The 27,500-nt window shown below is 48.1% G+C and overlaps 1 protein-coding gene across 4 annotated transcripts in view; it reads right to left on the bottom strand.

Annotated features, from left to right (window-relative positions):
- kiaa0586 (KIAA0586 ortholog) overlaps nt 1–27,500 on the bottom strand; it is a 124,393-nt gene that overhangs the window by 22,392 nt on the left and 74,501 nt on the right. For 3 of the 4 annotated variants that reach the window (XM_042071795.1, XM_042071797.1, XM_042071798.1), the window contains exons 20-31: nt 25,584–25,709; nt 21,752–21,936; nt 21,249–21,358; nt 19,416–19,609; nt 18,868–19,030; nt 18,264–18,459; nt 16,386–16,657; nt 15,372–15,448; nt 14,869–14,991; nt 14,154–14,313; nt 10,672–10,832; nt 8,737–8,830 (exon numbers count right to left, since the gene is read on the bottom strand). In XM_042071795.1, coding sequence (XP_041927729.1) covers nt 8,737–8,830; nt 10,672–10,832; nt 14,154–14,313; nt 14,869–14,991; nt 15,372–15,448; nt 16,386–16,657; nt 18,264–18,459; nt 18,868–19,030; nt 19,416–19,609; nt 21,249–21,358; nt 21,752–21,936; nt 25,584–25,709 — 1,861 coding nt within the window. The remainder of the gene's footprint in view (nt 1–8,736; nt 8,831–10,671; nt 10,833–14,153; nt 14,314–14,868; nt 14,992–15,371; nt 15,449–16,385; nt 16,658–18,263; nt 18,460–18,867; nt 19,031–19,415; nt 19,610–21,248; nt 21,359–21,751; nt 21,937–25,583; nt 25,710–27,500) is intronic. The other variant, XM_042071796.1, reaches the window with a different exon arrangement.

The raw sequence follows: 27,500 nt of genomic DNA, 5'->3' as shown, positions 1-27,500 counted from the left end.
TATAAACAAGTGTGTGCATGGACATATGCGAATACAGACACACACACATAATGTCACAGACACACACACATACCTTTAACATGTAAACAACTTTTCAAATGTATATTTGCACATGAACAAACATACACACACAAACCCACATTCACACTCAAACTCACACGCACACACACAAACACCTGGTACAATATAAAAACCACAAGGGCATTAAGTACACACGTGTACATATTAACACAAACCCACACAAACACCCACAGACCCACACACCAACTGGAGGGTATGCCACCCTGTCACAACAGGCATTTGGGAGCAGGGCGGCCAGTGGATGTGTCCAGGCAGGGCCGTAACTGAGGCGGAATGACAAACGCTCCGCGCTCCGCGCTTCTCCTCCCGCTCTTCTGCTGGTCGGAGTTTACCGCCAACCTGCGCGTCACGTGCCCTGGGGTCGCAGTGACAAGCGTGACGTCCATCTCTGACCCTGAAGTCAGCCTCGCTCTGTCTCTCTCTCTCTCTCATCCCCCCCCACCACCACCCTCCCCTCTCTCTTTCCCTCTCTTTCTTTCCCTCTTTTTTTCCCCCCCTCCCTCCTCGTTCCCGCTCTGGCCTCACGTGGACTGCTTTAGGCCCTGTGGTGTCCCGCTTTCCTTCGCAGACGCATACTTAGCATTAGTGACATGACTTCCCAATTAATGTCTTGTGAAAGTTGTTGACTTCGGCCGCTTTGCAAACAGCCGCGTCCTTTGTGCGTTTGCGTGCACGTAGGGCCTCGGGCGAACGGCAAAATGTGGGAACCTTTCCCGGTACAGCGACCCATCACAAAAAGCAAAGATATAAGTGGGGGGGGAAAAAAAGTAAAGTTACCGAGAACGAGGTCATGTGTACACACTGTACGTGCGCAGTGATGAAACAACAGCGAAGAGAGTGCTCGTGCATAATTCATAGCCAATTTGAAACAAAACAAACAAAAATGTGTTTTATCTTTTGTTTATTTCCTTTGCCTCCAAAGACACAAACAAACGCAGCCATGCATATGTGTTTAAGGATTCACTGACACACACACACACACACCTGTCGAGTGATGTGAAAGAGAACACTTCTATCCATTCTTTAATCCCTAGCAACTCTCTCCAAACACAGCCTTGTCGACGGCAGTCTTCGCACACCCTACGTTTACCCATCACTCTCTCTTTCTCTCGTTCTCTTTGTGTTTGGGGGAGCGGATGCCCACTTTCACCACTCCATCTGCTGTCCAAATAAACGGGGTGACGCGGTGCGGACTGGCAGGCTGGCCTCTCTCAGGGCCCGCGGGAAACCCCGTCTCCAGTTACGGCCGGGCCTGGACCTCTGCTCCTGAGTCGGATTTTCCCAAACCCTTCGCCCTAACCTCCAAATCTGTAAGCCAAACATGGAAACGCACCTCAACCCTGTGCCTTGGGGGCAGGATGTATATGTCTCCACACCCAGCTACTGACAAGACGACCCCCCAACCCCCAACACACACACCTCCAAACCTTAAAGCTTCACTGAAACACTGATATTATTCTGAGTGTGTGGGTCTGTGTCTGTGTGTGTATAAATTTGGAGGTACAAAATGGGAGTAAACAGACCAAATGATAGCTGCTTTGACCTGATGGAGCTTCAGGTTTAGAATGTAGAGAAGAGAAAGATGGTCTCTAGCTAACAGCACTGAAATGGACTCCACGGACTGTGATGTGACTGTGACTCCATGTTCTGCTGGTTTCTGGGTAAGGCCGACACGGGAGGAGACATACACTGATTTAAAAATGGAAGCCCTGTGTACCCGGTACCTCCGGTTTCACAAAGACAGCCAGAGCTTTCTGAACACTTTGAATGTGTTTCCTCTGTATCACTCTTTCTTCTTCTCTCTTTCTCTCCATCGCGTCTCCACTGAGCAGGAGTAGGAAGATGGGGGTAGCCTCGGAGCCAGAGCAGGGGGGGCTTAAACAGTCCCCCTCTCCGCCTCTCTCGGCAGTGTTTACTCAGTGTGTTATTACAGAGGGCAGAGTGAGCGCCACAGAGGAGTGGAGCAGAGAGGGCTTTAGGGTTGTGTGTGTGTGTGTGTGTGTGTGTGTGTGTGTGAGAGAGAGAGAGAGGGAGAGTGTGTGTGGAGGGCTTTACATGGAATGGGGGGATGGGTAGGGGGTAGGTGCTCTGGTCCACTCCGGTCGTGGAGCAGCGCGGACAAAGAGGACCGCGCTTTTGTTTGTTTTCCTTTTTCGCCGGATCGGATTATTGTCCCTTTACTTCCTGCTCCTGAATGCAGAGAAAACACGGGCGAATCCCTCTCTGGAAAGCCACCCCGTTACTTCCGTCATCTGGTCTGCGCGCCAGTTTTCGGAGGATCGAGGGGGTGGCTGGGCTGGAAGGGGCACCAGACCACGTGTCTCGGCCCCTCGCCAGGAAAGCGCTGACCGTTTACGACAGATCATTCTAGAACATCCATGCAGGGGCAAAGAAAAAAAAAAATCAGCAGTGCAACGCCAGCAGACAGAAATGAGCTCATCGTTTCTCATAGCTTCTCCGCCAGATTCTACATTTACCCTCCAACCTTTATCGTTTCGTCCTGAGTTTGTCTGACATCCTGCTTTCAGCAACTCTGTGCAGAGTAACTTTGTCCAAGAGCCAGAGAGAGAGAGAGAGCAAGAAAGAGACAGACAGAGAGAGAGAGAGAGAGTGAAAGGGAAAGAGAGAGAGAATGAGAAAGTGGCCATGAAGGAGGTTGGAAACAGAGTAGCATGTAGGCTTAAACGCATCTCACCCCTCCGGCATCTCCTGTGTTTGTTTATACTGCAGCGACGGCATTAAATCTTGGCTATCGGCCCGCGCGGGGCCCGAGTTGTTTAACGCAGTGCACTTAACTTGTCCATCTCTCAGCACAAAAGAGACCAGAGTCCAGACATCCAGTTTTGGCCTGAGCAAATAATCAAGCGTACTCGCCCGCACCTCCCCTCCCCTCCCCTCCCTGGGCTCCTGCTTCTGACTTAACCTCGCTCCGTCTCTGTTCCCAACATACAGCCAAGGAGCCGCCTCTTCTCCTCTCACATACATATACCAGGAGAAAGAAGTATAAACTGTGTCTGTATGTGATTGTGTGTGTGTGTGTGTGTGTGTGTAGCGTTTGTTTGGTTTCCTGCACAGTTGGAAGAGGAGAACAGGAGAGGTCCTGACCAGGCGACCTCAAACTGAGAGACAGAGGGAGAGAGAGAAAGAGGGAGAGAGAGAGAGAGACAGACATGTGGTGTGTATGTATGCCTATGTGTACAGTCCATGTGTGTGTGGGTGAGCAAGAGAGGCAATAGGAGCAAAAGTGAAAATAAGACTTGAGCAAACATAATAGTTTATAATGGCAAGCGCACCTTTCTCCAGCCAGTTTTCCAACAAGCATGGAGGAATGGTAGAGGTTGACCACATCAAGCAAGACAAAACAACAAGGTCTCTCACAGTTGAGAGACGGATGAGGAGAGAAAATATATTAAACACCATCTGGCCCGACTCGCAAGGACTTTAACATATCCTGCCTACAAGGTTTGTATTCTATGGGATAATAGCGGTTCTGGGCGCCTCTTCTGGGTTGTTAACCAAAGTTACAGAGCGAAAGAGAGAGGGGGAGAGAGAGAGAGAGAGGGGGGGGGGGAGAGAGAGAGAGGTAGAGAGAAAGAGAGAGAGAGATCAAGTAAGGTAGAGAGATCAAGAGGTAGACTGAGGAACAGAGGTAGAGAGAGGGAGAGAGAGAGAGAGAGAGAGAGAGATCAAGTAAGGTAGAGAGATCAAGAGGTAGACTGAGGAACAGAGGTAGAGAGAGGGAGAGAGGGAGAGAGAGAGAGAGAGAAAGAGAGAGAGAGAGAGAGGGAGAGGTGGATGAGATGAGCCAACAGTGGTGTTTGGGATGGGAGCAGAGCATGAGGACGAGCTGTCCAGGAGCAAAGCTGGGAGCTGAGGAGAACTGTGGGGATTTAGGCCTGAGCTCCGGTAGAAGCCCAGTGGCACGAAACACACTCTGATCCCAAACAAAACACAAGCGAAACCTCAGAGCTGCCTGGAAACACTTTACCCCAGGAGGCCAGGGAAGAGCGTGAGTGTGTGTGTGTGTGTGTGTGTCTGTGTGTGTTCTGTGTTTGTGTGTGGAGGTGGGAGCAAGTGTATGTGAGAGTGCCAGCGCAGACACACACCTTTTCTTCCCAGAAATATCACCCCCACCTCGCTCCTCCGAACGAAGATCAACATCTCCCAAACAGCGAGCCAGTGTTCAGCTAGCAGGACAGAGCTGAATACAGACTGTGCCAAACACACACACACACACTCACACACACTCACTCACACTCTTATCTCCTAACATGCAATATTGGCTCCTATAAATAAAAAGGACATATCTTTAAAGGCATCGCTGTTAATGTGTCAAATATTTTTGAGAAATGGAATATTGCCTAAACTGGATTACACTGACAAAGTATTAAGATACACCTAAGAGAGGAATGTCTGGATAGGATATCCTTCTAAGGGCTATGACCTGGTGATAAAAACATCTATAAATTAAACAAATAGTGCGCGATAATATTTTATGAAATTAAAAATCAGTGTTGCAGAGAAGGAATGCAATCCACAGGCACTCTTTTAACCATCCAAGGGCATGTTAGCCCTAGTTATAGTGGGCCCTTTCACATTTCACTCTGCTGGATGTCAAGGCCACGGGGCCTGTTGTGAGGTACCACTGTGTGTGGGTGTGTGTGTGTGTGTGTGTGTGTGTGTGTGTGTGTGTGTGTGTGTGTGTGTGTGTATTTACGTATGTAAGTGTGTGTGTGTGTGTGAGTGTGTGTGTGTGTGTGTATGTGAGAGTGAGTGCATAGCAGGGCAGTGTGTGTGTGTGTGTGTATGTGTGTGAACAGAGCATCCATTCTGCTCAGGGGGCTCTGCCGGGCTGCTAAAGGCTGAGATAGGCATCAGGCTGGCAGATGCACAGACCCGGTGGGAACCTGACTGCAGGCCACTGATCAGCACAAGAGCCAGCCGATCTGCCACAAAGCACCCATTATTACACCAGAACAATCTCCTCATCAATCTATAGGCCAAGAGATTTACATTATTATCCATGACACCCTAAGGTCCTATCTATGGGTATATTATTCATTGTGTGACAATCACATATGCACATTAGTGTGTCAGGGCAATAAAATAGGCACACACAGCCTTGCACATTTTCATTTTTTTCCGTTTAGTTATCAGGTGCTCAAGATAATATATGAATAGAACAATTTGTATGGTGCAGTGTGCCAACTTTTTTTCAAGGGATCCTGCTCATGTTGGCTGACACCTAGCCTATAAGAACATGCTGAGCCTAGTTTGGCCTAGTGGCCAAAAAAGCGCTTTGCTTTGATGTGACGACATACACAATAAGCTTGCATTGTCTAGCCGCTTAGCCATTGCCAGTATTAGTGTGCTAATTCAATAATGCAGCAATTCTTGTCCCTTCTGGAATTTTTAGATCTAGAACACATCTAAAAATAGGGCCTTGTTTGAAAGATACCAAAGGATGATTTTGTGGACCAACGATAGTCACAGCTCCTATCTACGAGGTGAGAGATCCTCTGCTGGGAGCAACAGAAAGGTCGAGTGTGTAGGGGCGTGCTGCTGTCCTTGGGCTGATGAGGCGTTTGTCCTGCTGCGGGGGACAGCTGGAGGAGGAGCCACAAGTGGCGGCGCCGCGGTGACGCACAGGTTAGGGAGAAGGCGGTCCAGTGACCAGGGCAAAACAGTACACAATCAATAGCACAACCTTGTCATGGTTGGGGAATGTCAAAGGAGATCATGGCCATATATCTTCTATAGCTGTGTCTGTTTGTGTGCAGAACAATATGCATATACACGGTGAGATATGACTGCATTACATGCAGCAATATAGAGAAACAGGAAGAGAATGCGTTTTCCATATTGGATGGTCACAGACCATTGAACACTGCAGTGGTCACTTAACCAATAGGCACTGCCTCATGAGAGGAGAGTAAGAGAGCCAAGGGAGTTTCAGCAGAAGGGCAGAGAAAAGGAAAGGATAGAGCCAGAGCAGAGCCTGAGAGAAAGGCATGAGAGAGAGAGAGAGAGAGAGAGAGGGGGATGACGAGGAGAGAAAAAAGAAAGAGAGAGATAAGAGGAAGAGGAGGAGAGGGCAGCAGAAGCTAAGACATGAGAAGAAACGAGAGAGGATGGCACAGGACAGCTGAGCTGTAGCTTAATAGGCCAGATGGGGGAGAAGAGGGCAGCAGGGAGAGCGAGAGGAGACAGGGGTTAGTAGGGACAGGACGCCGGGGCATCAGAGGACAGGGGACGGAGGCCGAGAGCGTCGGGGGGAATGTGCAGATGAATGAATAATACAAGTGGCTGCGGCGACGTCATTAAGATGCAGGTGTGTGCCTGGCTCTCGTCTCGGCCCCCCCCCCCCCGCAGAGCAGGTGCAGACCGGTGGAGACCTTAAAGCCATGCGGTGACACAGAAAAAAAAGTCTGACAGTCGGAAACTGCGTTCTGGTGGAGGTCGAGATAGCACAGTTTATCTAATGCTCACTTCTGCACACACGCTAACACACACACACACACACACACACACGCACACACACACACACGCGTGTGCACAGCCGAGGGCATTAACAGGCCTTCTTCGTTAAGTCACTTCGTGTGGCACTGGCAGACCTGTATGCTGCCAACGTAAATGCCAACGGTTTGCTCCTCTGCCACAGTGGGGAAAAAAGCATAAATATGCATCACCTCAGATGCCCAGAAACAACTTTCTGTCCCCGTTTCATTTAATTTCAGTTGCACCAGCCCTGGCCACTTTTTATGTAATTCTGACCCCAGTGCTAAAGTCAGTCAATGCAGCTTTGGTAACTAGGTCCTTGTCATGTCATTACATGAATGATTATATAAGTTAAAACAGAATCATAAGCATAACAAATACACACAGCCACTGGTGCAAAAGAATAAACTAAACACAACGTGCACTGCTGGCACAGATCTAAACGGAATAACTCTGATGCCTGAAGCTATGTTCATACTGTATGAAATTAATCTTAACAACTGTTTACACCTATGACCAAAACATAATGATTCATTTCACGTTTCCATTTATGTTTATATAGTTGTCAAAAAAGAATTCTTTAACAAGAAAAATGTTTAGCCAAACAACCATCTCATTCCAGTCTTTCAAGGTTCCTCGGAGAACCCTTAGACAACATTCAGAACTGTTCCAGTTCTCAGTCCCATCACACTAGAAGTTACATTGCTGGAGTTTTTAAAATAGCACAGAGACCTAGTGCGTTGTTGACCTACTTGGCACAAAGTTCCAACCCACTTGTTTGAAAGACAAGAGGAACAGGGGGACCGAGGACTGGGCAGTGGTGCGCGTGTGCGGTGAGGCGCGTCGTGTGCTGCGCTGCGTCCAGTTGCTCTGGCTTGTATGCCGTGCTGTAAAAGCCTCTCACACAGGCCTACATGCCAACACAAAGACAGATCCCCTTTCACAGGAAACACACGTGTTTCTTCCGCAGTATACCGCTGTAGGTTCCATGACCCAGGTGCTGCCTGTATACGGTCCTGTTAAACCTCCTCTGCGCTGTGGGGTGCACTGAGATCATTTAAACACTAGGCCGTGTGTTTCCTTCTCTGTGTCCCCATTTCTTCCTTTCCCCTTCAAGCAAAACCCTGATTTCCTATTCTCTCAATAAACAGGAGTCATTCGCTGCACTGTTACCCCTTTACAACACACACACACACACACACACACTAACAGCCACACCTTCCACTCCAAACCATTTTCTCCATACATATGTGGAGTTCTACAATCTCAAACCCCCCCCCCGGCTGTCTGGTCCAGCTGCTTCCTTCCTTCTTCTATCCTACACCCCCCCCCCCCCCCCCCCCACCCACCTCCTCCAACCCCCTCGCCTTCTACGTGCGCTCCTCCCGCGGCGCTGACACACCTGGACGTGCGAGCCGGTAGCTGACTCTGGCACTTTTAGAGCTCCCGCGAGCCTGGTGAGGAGGACACGCGGCCAGATGAATGACACGAGGGCGGACGGTCTCCCCCTGGGGAGGCTGGGGGCCTGACAGCACCTCAACTCCAGTCACCATGGCTGGGATGGAGGAGGCTGGAGGCCTGGAGGAGCACAGGCACGCTGCCATCTAGTGGCCAACAGGAGAAGAACAATTCTTTTTTTTAATTTTTTATGTGGACTAGACAGCAACAGCACCAACAAAGAGGCTGCTGTAAGAAGGTGTGGCAAGATAAGGCTTGAGCTGGAACCACATTAGAACTCCTTAAACTCTGAGCACTGACAGACAAAAACCAGGGGTTTGGTCCATTCCTGTCCAGACATAGGACTTGACATCATAGCTATTATTATCTAGGTTTTTCATGTCAGAATGTGACAGTTGCTTGGAGCTTTCCCTCAGAGTGTGACACACTTACAGAGTTACGCTGCCGCACACGTGTGTGTGTGTGTGTGTGTGTGTGTGTGTGTGTGTGTGTGTGTGTGTGTGTGTGTGTGTGTGTGTGCTTTAGAGGTAATGAGGTGGGCAAGAGGAGTGTGTGTGTGTGTGTGTGAGTGTGAGTGTGAGTGTGAGTGTGTGTGTGTGTGCTTTAGAGGTAATGAGGTGGGCAAGAGGAGTGTGTGTGTGTGTGTATGTGTGTGTGTGTGTGTGAGAGTGTGAGTGTGTGTTGGTTTAGAGACGGTACCTGGCCTGTGGGAGTCCCGCGGGGCCCGCTGCTCATACTGCCTCACCAGGATGGGAGCGGGTCTGTGGGACGGCTCCACAAAAGGATCTGGAGCCTACAGAGTGGCAGGACAAGAGAGAGAGAGAGAGAGAGAGAGAGAGAGGAGGGAGAGAGAGGGGAGAGAGAGAGAGAGAGAGAGAGAGAGAGAGAGAGGATGAGTGGGGAGGGGGCAGAGGGACAGAGAAAGGAAAGGAAAGATAAGGCGAAAGAGGATGGAGAGAAGGAGTAGAACTCAGGGAGTTGAAAGGGAAGAGGACAAAAGAGGAGGAAAGGAAGGGAGTTGAAAGGGAAGAGGACAAAAGAGGAGGAAAGGAAGGGTGGGAAGATATTGCATTGAGGAGAGAGGATTAGCCGGGAACAGAGGGGGGGGAGCCGGCAGAGAAAACACACACACACAGTTTCAATTTCTCCCCCATTTCCTGGGTAAAACCCCCACATATGTCCAGTTTACAGGCACGGGGAGACTATCCCAGAGTAGCTTTGGCTGTGTGTGTGGGTATAGCAGATCGGCCCACTCTGTCTCTGTCTTCCTTACACAACCCGAAAAAAAAAAAAAAAAAAAAACCAAGACGGAAAGTCTCGTAAGGAGCCAGCTCCTGTCGCCAGCATTAGCACGTCCTTACCAAAGCGAGCCCTGCCCTGCCATTTGTCATGTCAAACACTTATGCGGTGCAGCATGCATATCCCCACAGAGGGGAACATTACTGCAGAACACCGGCAAGTAGGCCACGCTTCATTTCTTTCCAACTCCTTTTTAAATGGCACTGACTTTGTTAGCATAGTCAACAGAAAAAAAGCACTTTGTTGAATTTTTTCATACCTAAGCTAAATATTTTTTGTTCATCAGTACTCGATTAAATCAGTGACCTAAAATGAATCCACTTAAAAAAAGCTCCGTATAAATAAAAGGTTCAAATGCAAGGAAAACATTTCGCAGCGCAGGTCTCTCTACGTTAAGAACAGGGCTTACTGAAATGGAGCTCTATTGGATTTGAGCGTGGCGACAGCGCGCGGCTACCGCTTTTGTGTTCTTTTCAACACGGGCATGGACAAGCCAAGTACAAATCCAGAGTAAAATCTGCTTGGAAGGCTGCGTGATTCAGCAAAAGAGGCACAGTCTGCACCGAACATGATTGCGGCAAAAGATAACATATGAGCAGTGTCTGGCCTCATTGTCTGCCTGTGCCTGCCAAGAAAGAGCAGGTATATGTCTGCCAAGAGAAAGGCATTTAGTTTGGGGATGTGTGTAGGAGTATGTGTGCTGTTTGTGAGTGAAAGCCTGCATGAATTGTCTGCGCATGCATTAGTGTATGAGTGGGATTGCATGTGTATGTGTGTGTGTGCATGCATGCATGAATGTATACATGAGTGCGACTGTATGTGTATGTGTATGTGTGTACATGTGTGTGTGTGTGCATGCATGAATGTATATGTGAGCATGATTGTATGTATATTTGTATGTATATGTGTATGTGTATGTGTGTGTGTGTGTGAGTGTGCATGCATGAATGAATGTATATGTGAGTGTGACTTTGTGTATGCATTTGCACGGAGTGTATATGTGTGTCTGTATTTGTATGTCTGTGTGTGTGGTCTGCTAGTGCGTGCATGTGAATGTGAGTGTGAATGTACAGTATGTGTGAGTTTGAAGTGTTTGTGTACTTGTGGCTTTGGTGTGTGTGTGCATGTGTGAATGTATATACAAAACCAAACATATGTGTATACATTTACACGGAGCATGGGCGTGTGTGCATGTCTCATGTGTCTGTCTGTACATGGTTATGTGTATATGTGTGTGCATGTTTGCATATATGTGCTTGTGTGTGTGTGTGTGTGCGTGTGTGTGTGTGTGTGTGTGTACGTGTGTGTGAGAGAGTTCATCATGATGACACTTGCCTCCTCTAAGCTGGGTGGGAGGCCCGCTGGTGGTGATGGCGCCCTGGCAGTGCTAGCTCTGCTGGGTGGAGGGGGCGCGCCGGGCCTGGAGGTCTGTGTGTGCGGCCCAGTAGGGCTGGCCCCAAACCCACCGTCGGTGGACAGCAACCCGGCTTCACCTGCTGGAGAGCACGGAGGTGTGAGTACACACAGGCGTAGAAAAAAACAGACGCAAACACACACACACACACACACACACACACACACACACACACACACAGACGAACACACACACACAGACAAACACACAAAGGCGAAGCATACAGTGGAGTGGAAAACCAGCCTGGCACACACTTACGACTCCCTGAAGACATGCCGTCATTTGTTTGCTCAACAGCTGACTGACGATAAATAACAGCAAACATAAAGTAAACGGCGAGCGCGAGTGCAAAGCGCTTTTCTCTCTGCAGCACACACGGAGGATGGATGGATGGGGAGGGTGTGTGTTTGTGTGCAGACCACAGAGCCCACTAAAGTGGCTCATACGGGAAAACACATGGAGTCTTCTGCTGAAATGTATGGAGGGCTCAAGCCAGCAGAGAGCACTCGTAAAAACAGACACACAAACGTACACACAGACACACACACACACAAAACCAAAACACTGATGATCATCTTTCAAAGCCTGACTATGCATGACTGACACCACAGAGGAGCTTCTGAATGATCTATACGTGGAACGGAGCGGTTGTTTCCCTGCGGTTTGGCTGTGGGAACCCCAGTGAAGTTTGGGCACATGCCACAACACAGACATGCATAACCCCCCCCCCCCCCCCCCATCCCCAAATCTTCACATTGTTATTGAGTCTATGGTCTCTTCATGTTAAAATGTTACCACAGTGAAGAGGAAAACAAAATCGCTTTTATGATCGCACTCAGTCAATAACACGGCTCGTCTTTGCTTCTTGTGCTGCGGCTGTACCTCTGTGTGGTGTGTGTGTGTGTGTGTGTGTGTGTGTTGGTGAGTATATGTGTGTGTGTGTCCTCTCTGCTCTCGCAGCCTGGTCTCTCGGAGCTACACTGAGGCTGTGTTTTATTTCTACGTAATTTTTTTTTTTTTGTGTGTTGCTGTGAGCCGAGTTGCTTGTGTGGACGGTAAATATTGGTTTAGGCCGGGACAGGAAGTGAGCTGTGGATCCAGGAGACTCCCCCTCTCCCACTCCTGACAGGGTCCTCTCATAACTCAGGAGTCCCACTGCCCCCCCCCCCCCCCCCCCCCCCATCTCCATCCTCAGGCCTCCAGGCCGGGGCCAGCAACAGCAGCACAACATGAAAAGCCCTCATCCAGCCTCATAGCAGCCTCTGTGCTCTCTTTGAGAGAGCGGGGGTGAGTGTGTGAGTGTGTGTGTGTAAGGGGTAACTTTTTAAATGATGGTTTATCCTTCAACCTATGGTTAGATTGTCATGTAGTTTTGGGTAATATTATGAAAATATAGAAATATGGACAATATGAACTCCGTTTGTGTGCGCTTGCGTGTGTGTACACAAACAAGAGGTACTGAAAGAATATTTATGCAATACAATGCTTGCTTGTGTGAAGGAAATGGAGATGTGTGTGTGCGTGTATGTGTGTCTGAGTGTGTGTGTCTCTGCGTGTGCCTGAGAGAGAGCAAAAGACCGAGCACGAGTGCCTTCTCACAGCTTCTAAGTTCAGGCCAGGAAAACAAGCCACACACTGTGACAAAGAGGAAACCCAATATGAGACTAAATATTGATCTGATGGAGAGGAAACTTCACAGTTCTTTCTTCTAAGGCACTGAAAGCGAGCTTGCGGCAGGCCGTGTGTTTTCTTAACGGCTTAATGACTTTTGAGGGACATTAATCAGATTGTTCGGCCACACACGGAGAGATATGCCTGGGCTTTGATGTCATGACAGTAACACTGTCATCGTATATTATAAACATCAACACACTTCAAACAGACGACTGCATAAGACATAGAGTGAGTGTGAGAGAGACAGAGAGAGAAAGATCAAGGCAAATCCAACAAATCTGACATGGCGGAAACCACAGATGTATGGAGACCCCCACTGTGCACTGTAATTCTAAAGACACAAATAAACCAACACTAGACACACAAATAAAAAAGAATCACCAACAAAAAAAAAAGAGACCTGCCATTGAATACATACTTCCTGCCTCCACCCTCATCCTGTTCTCTTCCCCACCCATCTCTGCTCTTCCTCCTCCACCTCCTCCTCCTCCCACTGATGGAGAATCCAGAGCAAAAATGGGCCCGACGTCCCTTCTGAGCACGCTCCTAGCTCGGCTGTCTCTGCTCTCACCACCAGCCCACAACACAAACATCTCCACGGCCCAGGACGCCGCTCTGTCGCCCCCCTCCACGGCCCAGGACGCCGCTCCGTCGCCACTCTCTCCACGGCCCAGGACGCCGCTCTGTCGCCCCCCTCCATGCACTCCACTTCCCCATCTTTCATCCACTCCACCCCCCCCAGGTTTCTCTCACTCTCTGTGCGGGCTGTGGGGTTTGGAGGAGGGTGGAGACCACCTGAGAGAGAGAGAGGCTCTAGCCCTGCTTTAGCACGCCCTCATCCCTCATGCTGGGAGGGTTGGAGCTGCCGCTGAACGTCAGGTGGGTGGGTGTCGTGGGGAGAGAAAGGATTGAGGGCACAGGGGTGTGGGTGGTGGAGAGGGGGTATGGTGGTGTGTTGCAATCTGAATCTATTCAGTTTGTGTGTATGTGTGGTTTCTATATACTACATCTAAGTGAATTGATGTGTAAGTGTGTGTGGTGTGTGAGAGTATGTGTGTCATAAACATTAGATTTCTACCCTACAGAAGAAGATGGTCTTGTGATCCTGTACCTTCACATAGTTGTGCATTTTGGCATTATACACTGATGAAAAACAGACCAAACGCCTCACATTCCCCCTTCTGTGTGAGTTGGACACGCTTCACTGATCTCACTGCCATGAGATCGAAATTCACCATCCGTCACCAGCTTAGTACACAACATCAGCTTGATTTACTGCTGACGCCAAGCACATTGACTAAAAACACACACACACACACACACACACACACACACACACACACACACACACACCACAATAAGCCAGTCTGACTCGCTGTTCACGACTGACGTGCTAGTGTCTCTGGAGATAATGACAGCATGGTGATGATGGATCAGATAACTGATTGAACAGAACTTTCAGTAATGGCTGACCGAACCAAGTAGATCACAACTGGACAGCACTGCGTGGACTTCATGTGGACTTGGCAAGTTTCAGGAGGGTGCTGGGTGTCCATGACTAGTCTCTTGAGTATATCCAGACTCTATCAACTGAATTCCTAACAGGATATATCATGTATACACATATAAGATGTATATGGTGACATGAGAGTATTTAACAGAACACCTGCATATATGTGTGTGTGTGTGTGTGTGTAGTACACATGAGCTTGAGAGGGGGGTTGTATACCTGCTTCTGTGAGCTGTCCAGGTGACGTGAGTGTTACTCTGTGCGTGTGTGAGGGCTCCAGGAGTGAGTGGCCACTCATCATGCTCTCTCCCTCTGCTGGCAGTAGGGGTCTCTGTCCTTCACTGACCTCACCCGCACTGCTGCCCTCCTCCCAGGACCTCTGATACACACAAAAAGATGCACACACATACACACACACACACACACACACACACACACACACACACACACACACACACACACACACACACACACACACACACACACACACACACACACACACACACACACAATTAGGCCTGGGCAGAGCAGCATAGAACACAATGATTGGCATGAACCTTCCAACCCTACAATATCTTGGTTACAAAGCTCTTCAGTTTGTATATCCAAGGTTACAGTTATAAGAAGAGACAATTCCTAGCTAGAGTGCTAGTGCCCCCTGGTGGTCTTGTCTACAGTTTATAAGATATTGAGACCATGTTGAAACAAAGATACTTCTATACACAGCAAATCACCACAACAGAAGCCTTTTTCTTTCCGTGGGATGTTAACAAATGCCATGGTAAAACACAACGGGCATACAAATGTTAAACACCACATAAATACCACCAGCACAACATCTACCCGCGTCTAAGATATGTGTTTAGACATGTGATCTAAGCTCACAGCCAGGTCATAGACATGGTCAGGTTCTAGAGTGGGAGTGAGCCATTACCTCAGCAGGCTGCTGTGTGACCGGGCCCCGGTCCATACGAGCCAGCAGAGCCAGGATTGGGTCGTGCTGAGACCGTGGGTGTGGTCTCAGGACCACCTGACCTTCACTAGGCGGGTCATAGTCCTGAGACACAACAGACATACAGAGAAAACCATCCATTTAAGTCACAATAGCATCAGTCACACTTCTGTCAGTAGATCTGTGACAAACAATCAACAAATAGCCCATAACATAGTGATATGAACCTATGTTATAATTTAAGAAATAATCAGTCATGGTTATAGAGTACAGATTTTGACCCAAAGAGCTTAAGAAATACATTGCTTGGGTATGTCCTGACTTTTAGGGCATACCAAATCCACAATGGTAAAGACCTGACAAAACTAATGACAACTGAAGATACAATTATAGTACACATTACAGTACAACATCATACCACAGTTAACAATTCTATATCAATATCAAATTAGATTGTCATGATTCGACATGACAGGGATGCTCACCATGTCCTGAACACCCAGGAGAGAGCTGGAGAGACTGGCATTCAGGTTGGGTAAAATCAGACCCTCCTCTTCCAGAGCTGTGAATGATGAAAGTCCAGTGAGAACAGTGTAACTGATCTACTCCAATGACCTCTTACATGCTACTGTCTTCACAGCAGAGGCATGTTCACCTCGACAAATTGAGTCAAACTGGATTTCTTTGAACTTTTAAAGAAGAAGTTTTAAGGCACTAGCCTGACGAGCCAGACCCACATTAAAATGTAGGGTCTGGGCACTCACCGTTCACAGTGCTCATCTGAGGGGCGGGATAATCAGTTGTCTTTCAAATTCCCTCTGCACGCAATAGGACAGCGGCAGCGCTATGAGTCCCATGCGTTTCCCACCAGCGGAGCTAGTTGGCTAGTTCAAACGTTTTCCAACTTAATAAAAGCTTAACTCTTGTCACACTGTTCGCCAACAGCAACATCCATCTTATTTGTTTTCAAGTAGCAGGGAATTCAAGCCAAACTGTTGCTGCCATCAATCATTATGTTAAGCCCACCTAACGACTATACACGATTTCATTGGCCTGATTGAGTTTCGATTTCTGGACCTCACAAGCCAACGGAGAGTTGCTAGACTAGCCCTGGCAGCAAATGTAATTTGCTGCCGCTAGGGGCGCGTCTAGATTTCTAGGCTAGTAAGGCACCTGACTTAGCGCAAAATATGTACCCTGTAAGTTGAACACTGACAAAAAGGGGAATTAATTGTGTATGGTAAGTGCAACTTTAGTTCCATGTTCAGTATTTGCATCTATGAGTGGCTGTATTATACACATCTTGAGCACTTTCAACCACAGCTATGAAGCAGTAGTTATGCTAGTTATACAGACAATGAATATACTGTGACTAGATATATGGGTTAAGGTGAACTATGCTAGCACATCTGGCATACTGTACTGGTATGTGTCTGTATACCAGTTTGTGCTTCAACATAATGTACATGTATACCGGTACATACTATAAATGCAAATACCTCTGGCTGCTGCGATGTGGCTGTAACTGAGCAGCAGCTCCCCCTCGGAGATGTGTCTGGCAACAGCCTCCGTCTCCGTTAGCGAGCCGCCAGAGCTGCTCTCCTCCGTGGAGGAGGGAGAGAGAGGACTAGCAGGAGCAGGAGGAGGAGGAGAGGGCTCCCTCACTACAGTGGCAGCAGCAGGTGGAGGCACTGGAGTCTGGGGTTTGGCAGGAGGAGAAGGAGGAGGAGATGGGAGGATGGCCTCCTCTTCTCTGGCCACGGACATGATACTGCAAGAGAGAGGTGATGTGAGAAGTGAGTGAGCTGCCTGCAACAACAGCGGCTCTCGGGGAGCAGTGGGGGGTCGGGGCCTACTGGTCGGGGTTCGAACTGGCAACCCTCCGGTTACAAGTCCGAAGCGCTAACCAGTTTAATCTGGACCAAATGATTAAACTACAATATCAGAGCCTGATCCAGGGCCTGTACAGGACCAGTGCTCAGCCACTGCCAGGATGGCTCCATACACTAAGACCTGACTGACTGTGCCTGTGTCTGTGTTTCTGTGTTTGGAGAATCTGAGTGCATTGCTCTTGAACGTCTTTTTAAAACCAATCGGATGGGTATGACTTGGGCTCTAGCCCCTCGGTGATCACGGAGCAGGATCGCTGGACCAGTAGCAGGCCCTGGGTCTGGGTCTGAGTCCTAAAAAAGGACTCAGGGTGTGTTGCTCTTGAACGTCTTTTCAAAGCCATTGCTGTGTTTTTCCCTGTGTTTATCTCTGTGTTTCCTCTGTTGCTACACGTACGGGTCATAGATGTTAACTTGCATTCCACTCCGATGGTGTGCGTCATTTCAACCATCAACCATGAATCAGAGAGTGACTGAAGCGTGACTGAAGTCTGAAGTGCTTTTGATCACCATCACTGACGCATATCCTCACCACCATCTCCCCTTCCAAACACTGCCCACACATGCATGATGAGTTACTAGAAATCGCTTCCTATGACAGTCTCTCATTCAATGGCCTTATATCTGGACAGCCCTGTTACTGACTGTATATGCCATTTCAGATGAAAGGAGCAAGTGAAAAAGAGATGTATGGTAAGATCAGACATGTGAGATCAGACATGTTAGATGCAATTTAATGCTCTACATTTTAAAAGTTGAGACCCATAGCACTAGCTCACTCATGTTTCTTCCTATCTATTTGGCAAGGCAGGCCTTATGCAAGACTGTCTATCGATTACTCCCCAGCGTGTCCCCTTCAGATATTACTTATGTCAAAACATGTTCTCAGCTGATGCAGCTTTGATCTGTGCACCAGAGCGAGAAGCCCAGCGTCTGGTCAACTGAGACGGTGTCGATCAATAATAGGTTGTTTGCTCAAAATGCTCATTTGAATGCACACCACGCTTTCACAGAAAAGATAAATATTTGAACCTCAGAAGAAACGTGGTTCAAAACTATAAGCAGTTCACTGGAGCAACAGCAGGGGGAGCTGTGGTTCCAAATAACAATTTCACTGCTCTGCAATGTCTCTGCCATCTGTTGGCATTCATTCCTTGCTTGATTACCAATCACAGATCATGGAAGAGGTGGTCATTTAATGCAAGAGACTGTGGCTCGTCTGGTTGAGGAAGGCGCAAACAGCACCATGATCATCCTGACTCCAAGGGAGCACACGTCGGCTACTAATGACAGTGTGTACATATGTACTTTGAGTCACTTTGGATAAAAGCATCCAAATTTAATGTGCATAAACGTAAGTGAACTACAAGACAACACAGTTGGACTGAACTGTCTCTGTTATACATTTTTGGGCAGACTCTCCAAACAAAGGTGAGGGTGTGTGTGTGTGTGTGTGTTGTGTGTGTGTGTCTGAGGCCTGTCACTCACACTGGGGTCGGCTGCGCTGGCTCCTCCTTCTCGCTGTGAGGCTGCTCCTCTTTGAGCGGGAGCTCGGCATCTCCCCAGGGGTTGTTGCGCAGGCTGGCCAGCTCGGGGGCGGGTGGGGGTGGAGACGGCGTGGTCACTCGCGGCGGCGACTGGACAGGGGTTGTGGTGGGTGTGGCAACTGGAGGCTGTTCTGCTTCTGAAGCATTGACACAAACAACAAAAATATGGAGTACATGATTTTTAGAGACAGAGTCAATTACAAGCTGTTATTTTTTCTGTTGAAACAAATCATCTGTCTAACACTGCAATCTTTTGAGATTGTAATGCTGTTAGCATACAAAGCAGCATGGATGAACAAAAACAATAACAAGGGCTCTCTGAGACAGGAATCCCACATCATCATCTACAGCTCTTCCACTTGGCAGCCAGAGTTGTAAACGTAAATGGTATGAAAACTCAGGCCTTGTAGGCTAACAAGTCATGTGGCTTCACGTGTTATGCTATGGTGTAAGACATCAATTACGCTATATGTACACAATTCTTGTACACTGAGGTAATGGTGTGTGTGTGTGTGTGTGTATATATGCCAGTGCGCCCATCTGACCTGCAGCGGTGAGCTGGGGTTCAGCCTCTCGGGGTGTCTGCTCCGGGGAGCTCTGCTCCGAGGCCTGGGGTGTGTCCAGAGGGGACTGGGTGTGACTGCGGGATAGGGGGCTCCGTCTCACGCTGGGCTCTGGAGTGGGCACAGGGGTGGGCACCACAGCCTCCTGAAAGAGACAGAACTACATGATGAATATGTGTGCTGCGGTCAATAACCACAACTATGTACGACTAAATATATTACTAATCATCTCTGAACATACAGGTTAACTGATTTGCTTCGTTCATCTATGATTCTATGAAAAGGACTTATACAGTTTATACAGTACAGACATATGTTTACATAAAAACGCAACAATATGGTCTAGAAATTTCTCCAAGAAAAACTATGGCTAATCATAGCAGCTCATAAACAGAAGGACTGATAACACCTGCAGCATCTTTTGATATGTAGGTCATAATTTTGGATGGAGCCATCTGCTAGGGAAACAAATGCTATTTTGCTAAAGTGTGTGTGTGTGCGTGTGTGTGTGTGTGTGTGTGTGTGTGTACCTCTGGTGCCGCTGGCTGTTGCCGAGCGCTGGGAGCTGCGGGCTCTGCGGTGTGTGCGTGCACCTCCCTCTCTCCTAGCATGCTGGAGATGACCTCAGCCAGCGTCTCCTCCACATAGTGCCTGAGCACAGCCGGGGCCACTGGCCTGCCGTCGTCCAGAAAGAGCTGAAGGCCCAGTGCACTGGCCACCGCCCCTGTCAGAGAGATGGACACAATAACATCAGCACGCAAAGCTCAGGATGAACTCTCTGCAATGGAGGAGTATGGTTCACTCACACACTTATTCGAAATCCAAAACTAACTTTCAACTGCATGGAATGAGACTATTACTTTCGCGCACACTCAAAGCTCATCATTAATCTGCAATGGATGAACTCCTCTGCAAGAGAGGAGACCGTGACGTTCTCACTCACTCATTTAAAACTCGTCATAAAGTCTCATCATTACTAGCGAGAGAGAGGCGAGCGACAGAATTGTGTTGTGTCATATGTCATATATTGGGGCAGCCTACTGGTTAGCGCTTCGGACTTGTAACCAGAGGGTTGCCGAACCCCAACCAGTAGGCACGGCTGAAGTGCCCTTGAACAAGGCACCTAACCCCTCACTGCTCCCCGAGCGCCGCTGTTGTTGCAGGCAGCTCACTGCGCCGGGATTAGTGTGTGCTTCACCTCACTGTGTGTTCACTGTGTGCTGAGTGTGTTTCACTAATTCACGGATTGGGATAAATGCAGAGACCAAATTTCCCTCACAGGATCAAAAAAGTATATATACTTATACTTATACTATGTCACTACACAAAACACAGGGGTTTGTGCTACACAGCTCAGCACGCCATTCTTTCACTGTGGCAAAAAACAAACAAGAGAGTTTTGGAGGCTTCTGAGGGCATCTAGATTTAGCAGAAGTAACGAGATGCAAGTTGTTTAAAAGCGGAAGAGATAGAGGCAAGGGATCAAAGAGTAGAGTAGAGGGGAGTAGAAGAGAGAGAGAGATAGAGAGAGAGAGAGAGAGAGATTGAAAAGTGAAAAAGAAGAGAAAAGTGCTGACAGTGACCCGCTGGCTTGATCTCAGACTTGTAGCCTCCTCGGCAAATGTGATACGCCATTGATCTTTCTATTACGCGGCGCAGGAGAGAAAAAAAGAGAGGGAAAAGAAGAAAAAAAAAAAGAGAGAGTGTGGATTAATGGGCCAGTGACTGTGCACAGCCTCCATTACGGCTCCGGAGCCCTCAGATCCATCACGGCGCAGCGCGATCAGGGCTTAATGAGGAAACTGCAACCCCCAGTCCCGCTGACACGTCTGACAGAGCAGTGCTGGCATGGGCAGAATTAACTATGAGTCAATAGTTCAGAGAGAAGAGGGAGCAGCTAGCGGGTGCGCCTGGCCCTCTCCCTCTCTCTCTCTCTCTCTCTCCCCCCCCTATCTCTGCGTGACCCCCCCCACCTCATTAAGAGCCAAACTCAATTTAATAATCTTGTAGAGTCAGAAGGGGACATGCGTTTGTGCGTGCCGTGTGTGTTGGGGATCAGCCATTACGGCTGAACTTCTGCTGAAGTCATAAATCTTTCCTGTGTCTCAACTGACAGAAATTGTTGCCAGAAAGGCCACAAGCCCAAAGCCGCTGCAAAAATAAACAAATAAAATAAATACATCTAAATAGAAGAAAGTATATTAAGTCTTTATTAAATGTGTTCTTCTGTTGTGCACTCCGAATGTCTGCTAAATGACTGACCAATAGTCCTTTGTGTCTGGACTGCAGACTTGTGTCTGTTCAACTGATGAGAGACCCATGTCAGTGCAGTTATGTCAGCACTGGCCACCTGCCCAGCTCACCTGTTTCTGACGCCTCGCTCTCCGCAGGCTCTGGCTGGTCGGTTGGGTCACCTTGGGCTCGCCGGGCAAACATCTCAGTAATGACGCGGGCCATCACCTGTTGCTCAACCCTGTGGACAACAGCGAAATGCGTGTGAGATATACAGTGGTGTGTATGCATGTACATGAGCGTGGGTGTGCTTGCTTGCATGAGTATGTGTCTGTGTGTGTCATAATTATGTTATATATATATATATATATATATATATATATGAATTATTATAACTAGCTATATTAACCTAGCATGATAAAAATGGCAAAACAGAGTACAGTGCATCGTAGAGAGCAGTTTCAGTAGAACGGTATGTGCTATTCTGACAGAACATTCATGACAGCTATGTCTATAAGACAAACTGAGACCTCGGAAGTCTATGCACATCGGAAGAGTAGGTTAAGCATGAGCCTATATGTTTATGATTATGTTATGCTTGTGGTGCAATGACGGCAAAGTGAATTCGCCTCACCAGTCGACTAGACGGTTCTCTATGCTCTCCCGCTGGTGTATGGTGGCAAGGATCGGCGCGGTGAGTGGCAGCGGCTGAGGAGGGATGGGGGGGAAGGCAGGTCCGTGGTAGAGAGGAGCTCCAGGAGTCGCCTGGCCTTCCAGCTCAATGGGAGCATCCGGTAGGACAGCATCTTCGTCAAGCTCCTAAGGGGATTTGGACAGACATAGATACATAGATAGATAGATACATAGATAGATAGATAGATAGATAGATAGATAGATAGATAGATAGATACTCCAGGGGAAATTCAAGAGAAACAGCACTAACTATATTATATATTATACAATAGCACTAATTGTTTATAAATGTGTATAATTGTTTCGCTCTTACTGGCTTTTGTGGGAGGCGGTGGAGGGTTCACTTGGAAGAGAGCACAGCTATCGGTTTTACTATACGGTAATACTATATTATACAATAGCACTAACTTTATTATAGACCCTTTCAAGAGTTCCATTAACAGCATCATAGTTGTTCCCACAAGGCTTCCGTTTTAACATTCCATATGTTATCTTAATGCAGAGGAAGTAGATTGGGAACAAAATAGAATGTTCAAGCATTGTTTTTGTTTTTCTTGTTGAAAGGGTCTATACTGTTTAAAGACATCGTCACAGTCTTAGGTCCAACTTTTAAATGTCAAGTCAACACCACACATTTTTCCGTTTGCATTTGGGATGCATTTAAGCTTCGTGTTGCTCACGAGAGAGAGGGGGGGGGGGGGACATGAACAAAAGTGTGAGTCGCATCCGCACGCCTGTGGGGGTTGAATCACTTGACCGAGAGACACTGCTGCACCAAAGCGGCCGGGCATCTGTTTCTCCCATCCGAGCGCATTAGAGGAGGAACCGCCGCACAGCACTCTTATTGCCAACATCTGGCATGGCCAGGCCTTGCCGCCACCGGGAGTTACTTTCGTACAGTCGGGGGGGGGGGGGGGGGACTGGGGGGTGGTGGGAGAGAAGAAAAGAGGATTTGTTATTGAAAATCCACCCCCCTCCTCCTCCCCCACCGCTGAGCGTCTTCGCGCGTCCTGCTCGCTCCGCTCTCTGGCTCCTGGTTTGCATTACTTGCAGATTCCTTTGGCAGCCAGACAGGGAGGCTTGTGTCAGTGCCGAGTTTATTATCTCAATTCCAACGGCTGTTTTTCAGAGAGAAGGGGGGGGGGGGGGGGGGGGGAAGGGCTGATGGGGTGGGACACGGAGAAGAGAGCGAGAGTGTGTGTCTGTGTGTGTGTGTGTGTGTGCGTGAGAGAGAAGAAATCAGAAACATAAAACAAGAGAGAGCACAACAGGAAAGGGCGGGTGGTGGCGGCGGTGGAGTTGAGGTGTAGGAATGAGACGAGCAAGAGAGAAAACGAGAAGGGCAGTGGGTGGAGAACGCATCCGCCTTGCTCTGGCAGAATTAGGCTCTTCTTTTTTTATATCTCGTTTTGAAGTTTTACTGCCTTGTCGGAGGCATTTTCTGTAACGCGGGGGCCCGAGACATTACAGAGGGGGTGGGGGGGGGGGGTGCGGCGCAGCGCAAGTCAAGGGCGCTGGCAGCGGGGCTGACCTACGTCAGCCTCCGCACTGCTCAGCTAAAGGATTTCTGGCAAAAACGCCAGCTGGATGGGCTGAGATTGCCGCATCCTTCAGCTGGTGGATGGAGAGAACTTCAGGAATGAGTAAAGGGAAAAAATGCATAATTGGAGAGGGAGAGAGAAAGACAGAGAGAGAGAGAGAGAGGGAGAAAGAGGAAAATGCGAAGAGTAGTTAATTGGAGGCAATCCTCCAATTTATGGCATTTGGCCCCTAAAATGTTTTACCAGCTTTTGTGGTGTTTGGAAATGTTGACGCTGCTGGAATAATATTTTCTTGATCCTAATTGCCGTGCTAACAATTAAAAGGCAAAGGGTTTATATAACAGCGCTGTTGGCTAGACAAGGCGGCTTGTATCAACTCTTTGTATTTCTGCCAGAAGCACTAGGAAAATAAAAACAAACATTCTTGATTAATTAAAAAAGAAATAAACCCAAAAAAATATTTGTTGGGCTGCATTACCTGCTTATTCAGATATCAATATGTTCTATAACTATTGGAAATCTGATTGTGTGTGAACGGATGCGTACACTCACAAGACGTAGTTTTCTACCAAAGATTTCTGACACTCGCTGAAAACAACTGACTTGCAGCATCAACAACTCCTTACTGCTTTGTCTTCAGTTAAAAAAAATAACCCACATTTGTAGTTCTCATCACAGCCAACAGGGGGCACTGTGGAACTGCTCAAACAGTACAGCAACTCCCGCCACCTCAAACCTTACAACCCTCTTTCAATTTGTCTCTTATAAAACCGATCGCTGTGCTCTCTTCCAAGTGAACCCTCCACCGCCTCCCACAAAAGCCAGTAAGAGCGAAACAATCCACCATCCACCATCGCTTCCTCTCTACCAAGCCTTCAGGTCTAATGGCTGTGGGGGTGTCCAGGCGCTAACGTATGGTCTGACCTTGTGTGACTGAGCACAAGGCGTCGGGCTAATGTGCGGCCTGATGTTATTTACACTAACAGGCTTGCTAGTTAGTTATAAATATGGGAAGGGATGGCTGAGTGAAGTGTACCGTGTGAGAAGAATTCCTGAACAGCTTCGATCGCCGATCACCCCGTCAGGGAATTGCAATTAATTCTCACCTGGAGGTTGGCTGTGTGTAGGTATATGGCCGTACATATTATTATGAGTCTGTGTGCCTGTATGTGTATAGGTGTGTGTGTCTGAGTATACACAAGTATATATCTGTGTGTCTGTATGCAAGTATGTGTGTGCATATGAGTACAGGTCTGTGTGAATACCTAGTATCTGTGTAGGAGTTCTGCATACTGTATGTGTGTGTGTGTATACAAGTATATATCTGTGTGTCTGTATGTACCTGCGTATGAGTTCTGTGTGTGTGTGTGTGTGTGTGTGTGTGTGTGTGTGTACAAGTATATATCTGTATGTACCTGTGTATGAGTTCTGTCTCTCTCTCTCTCTCTCTCTGTGTGTGTGTGTGTGTGTGTGTACTAGTATATATCTGTATGTACCTGTGTATGAGTTCTGTCTCTCTCTCTGTGTGTGTGTGTGTGTGTGTGTGTGTGTGTGTACACACAGGTATATATATCTGTACCTGTGTATGAGGTCTGTGTGTGTGTGTGTTGATTGGGATGCAGTGGGGCACGTGATGATCCAACACAAAGAGCGAGCGCGGCGCGCACCGGAGATGATCCCCACCACCAGCCACACCCTTTCCTCCTCGAGCCCAATTAGCCCCGGCGCCCTAATGAGATTCCTGCAGCATGCTCCCCTCGCCTCCGTCTCCTCAGCCCGTCTCCGTTAATTATCAAACAGCAATGGATTCCCTCACCCCGTGGCTCAGGCAATCTAATTATGGGAACGTTCAGCGTTAATGTGTGATGTGTTAGTTTCTCTCTCTCTGTTGCGCTCTCTGGTTCTCTCTCTCTCTCTCTCTCTCTCTCTCTCTCTCTCTCTCTCTACCCCCCCACCACCCCCTCCTATTCGTCTGCTTTTGCAGGTCTGTCCTTTTTTTCTGGGGCTAAAAACTTGAAATGTAAAACATGCAAATCAGCATGGAGAAGAGATTAAATGCCAGGTTGGGCCGCAGGAGTGGAGACACCTCCACACACACACACACACACACACACACACACACACACACACACACACACACCTTCTGGCTCCAGGTACGGATTGTCAGCGTGACCTTTTCCACAGCCTGCTGCCACAGGACAGACCGGCAGCCCCTCGACACCAGAATCTTACCTGAGCGATGTCGGCCACCGCCAGGAAATTCGTCCCTGGAAACACGTCGTCGTCGTCGTCCTCCTCCTCCTTCTCGTCCTCCCTCCTCTCATCCTCCACTCGGAGCGGCTGTTTTCCCTCCGCCGTCTGAAAAAGACAAAGACGTTGGCATGGTGAGGGAAGTTGCCACGGAGTCTGTCAGGGGCTTTTTACACGCCATGTATTGACATATACACAGATGAAAAGATGCTTTCATCAAAACAAACATCAAAATGGGCCGATGTACATCAGAAAAACGACACACAGTTACAGACTACTGAGTGTGTTACGAATCGAACATTGATCACAGCCGGGAGGGCTTATCTCTTCAATCGCTCACCCCCCCCCCCCCCCCCCCCCCGTTTGAAAGGAACGTGCGCGCGAGGACAAGCAAATAGGAGCGGAATGAAGGGGGACAATGTGACAGCGGGAGACATCCGCACCACGCACCGAGCTGATAATCACTGTTTGCCGACGCTGATTGCATCCTGGAAAAAAAAAAAAAAGAGAAGAAAAACTATAACATGCCCATTTACGTTGCCCGCTACCCACAATGCACCCCTCCACGCACACACACGGCAAATGTTTGTCTTAAAATCAAGCACATCCTGTCGTCATTATCTTCATCTCAGACACAAGGCTTTATCAATATGGGTGTGTGTGTGTGTGTGTGTGTGTGTGTGTGTGTAGTGGTGGGGGGCCATAAATGGATCATCAGTCTCTGTCATTTCCTCTCTAAGGCAGAGGTAAGTGGATGTTGCAGATACCCAGATACCCTCGCGAGGCCACTGTGGACTGTGAAGGCAATAAAAGCCCTCTCCGGTGATATGATCGGTAGTGAGTTTGGAGGCTATGAAAAAAGTGTTCATATACTGTAGCTCAAAGAGATACGACTAACGCACCGCCGTCCATGAGCTTGGCTTATGGGCTTGCCGAACAACCTGTGTGTATGTATGTATGAGAAGATGATTCAGCTCATGGCCTCCAACACCTAAACGCCCACTGCCATACTGCCATAAGGAACTGGCAGGAGGTGGAATAAGCAGTCACTATCTCACACACACACAAACACATTCTTCTCATTTTAATGTGCATACTAGTTGTGCAGCTTTCTCGTGAGTGGAAGACTGTTACATATCATCACTACAAAAACATTATACGCTTTTCACCGGTCACACAGTTTGAAAAGCTATTCCCAGCGTTTCTTTGTTACAAATTTGTTAATCACATTCAACTCGGCATAGACGTTCCCCCTCTATTTCTCACCAGATGCCAGATGCCAAATAACAGTATGCAAGAAGTTAGACAAATCCCCACTGCATTAGATGGAAAAGACTAGCTGTGTTTCCTCATGATAGTGGTGGTGTGTGTGTGTGGAGGAATGGTACTTTATGCATCAGAGGGTGCATGTACACAGGGGTTCTAGAGTATGTGTGCAGTGGTGCTTGTTCATTCGCAGCATGTGTGCATGTACGAGATATGCTCTGTGAGTGTGTGTGTGTGTCTGTGCACACAAAAGACTGCGTCAAACTATGTGCTTGTAACTATGTGCATAAGTACAAACTGTAGGTGTGTGTTTGCATGTGTGTGTGTGTATATGAATGATACCGTTAAAGTCTGTATGTGTGTGCATGCATACGTGCACAAAAGATGCATCAAACAATGTGCTTATAAGACTACCTGGGTTTATGTGTGTGCATGTACTGTATAGATGCATGTTTGTATGCCTTCGTCTGACACTGTTTCGGTGTGTGTGTGTGTGTGAGACAATTTCAGTCTGTACATGTATGTGTGTGCATGCGTTCATGCACAAAAAACTGAGACAAACTATGTGTTTATAAGACTACCTAGGTTTATGTGTATGCATGTGTGTAAAGTATAGATGCATGTATGCCTTCG

Source organism: Alosa sapidissima, chromosome 19 (genome assembly GCF_018492685.1).
Source record: "Alosa sapidissima isolate fAloSap1 chromosome 19, fAloSap1.pri, whole genome shotgun sequence".
NCBI classification, from domain to species: domain Eukaryota; kingdom Metazoa; phylum Chordata; class Actinopteri; order Clupeiformes; family Clupeidae; genus Alosa; species Alosa sapidissima.
Note: the sequence above shows the minus strand (reverse complement) of the source record. Positions and strands in the feature narration are given on the sequence as shown.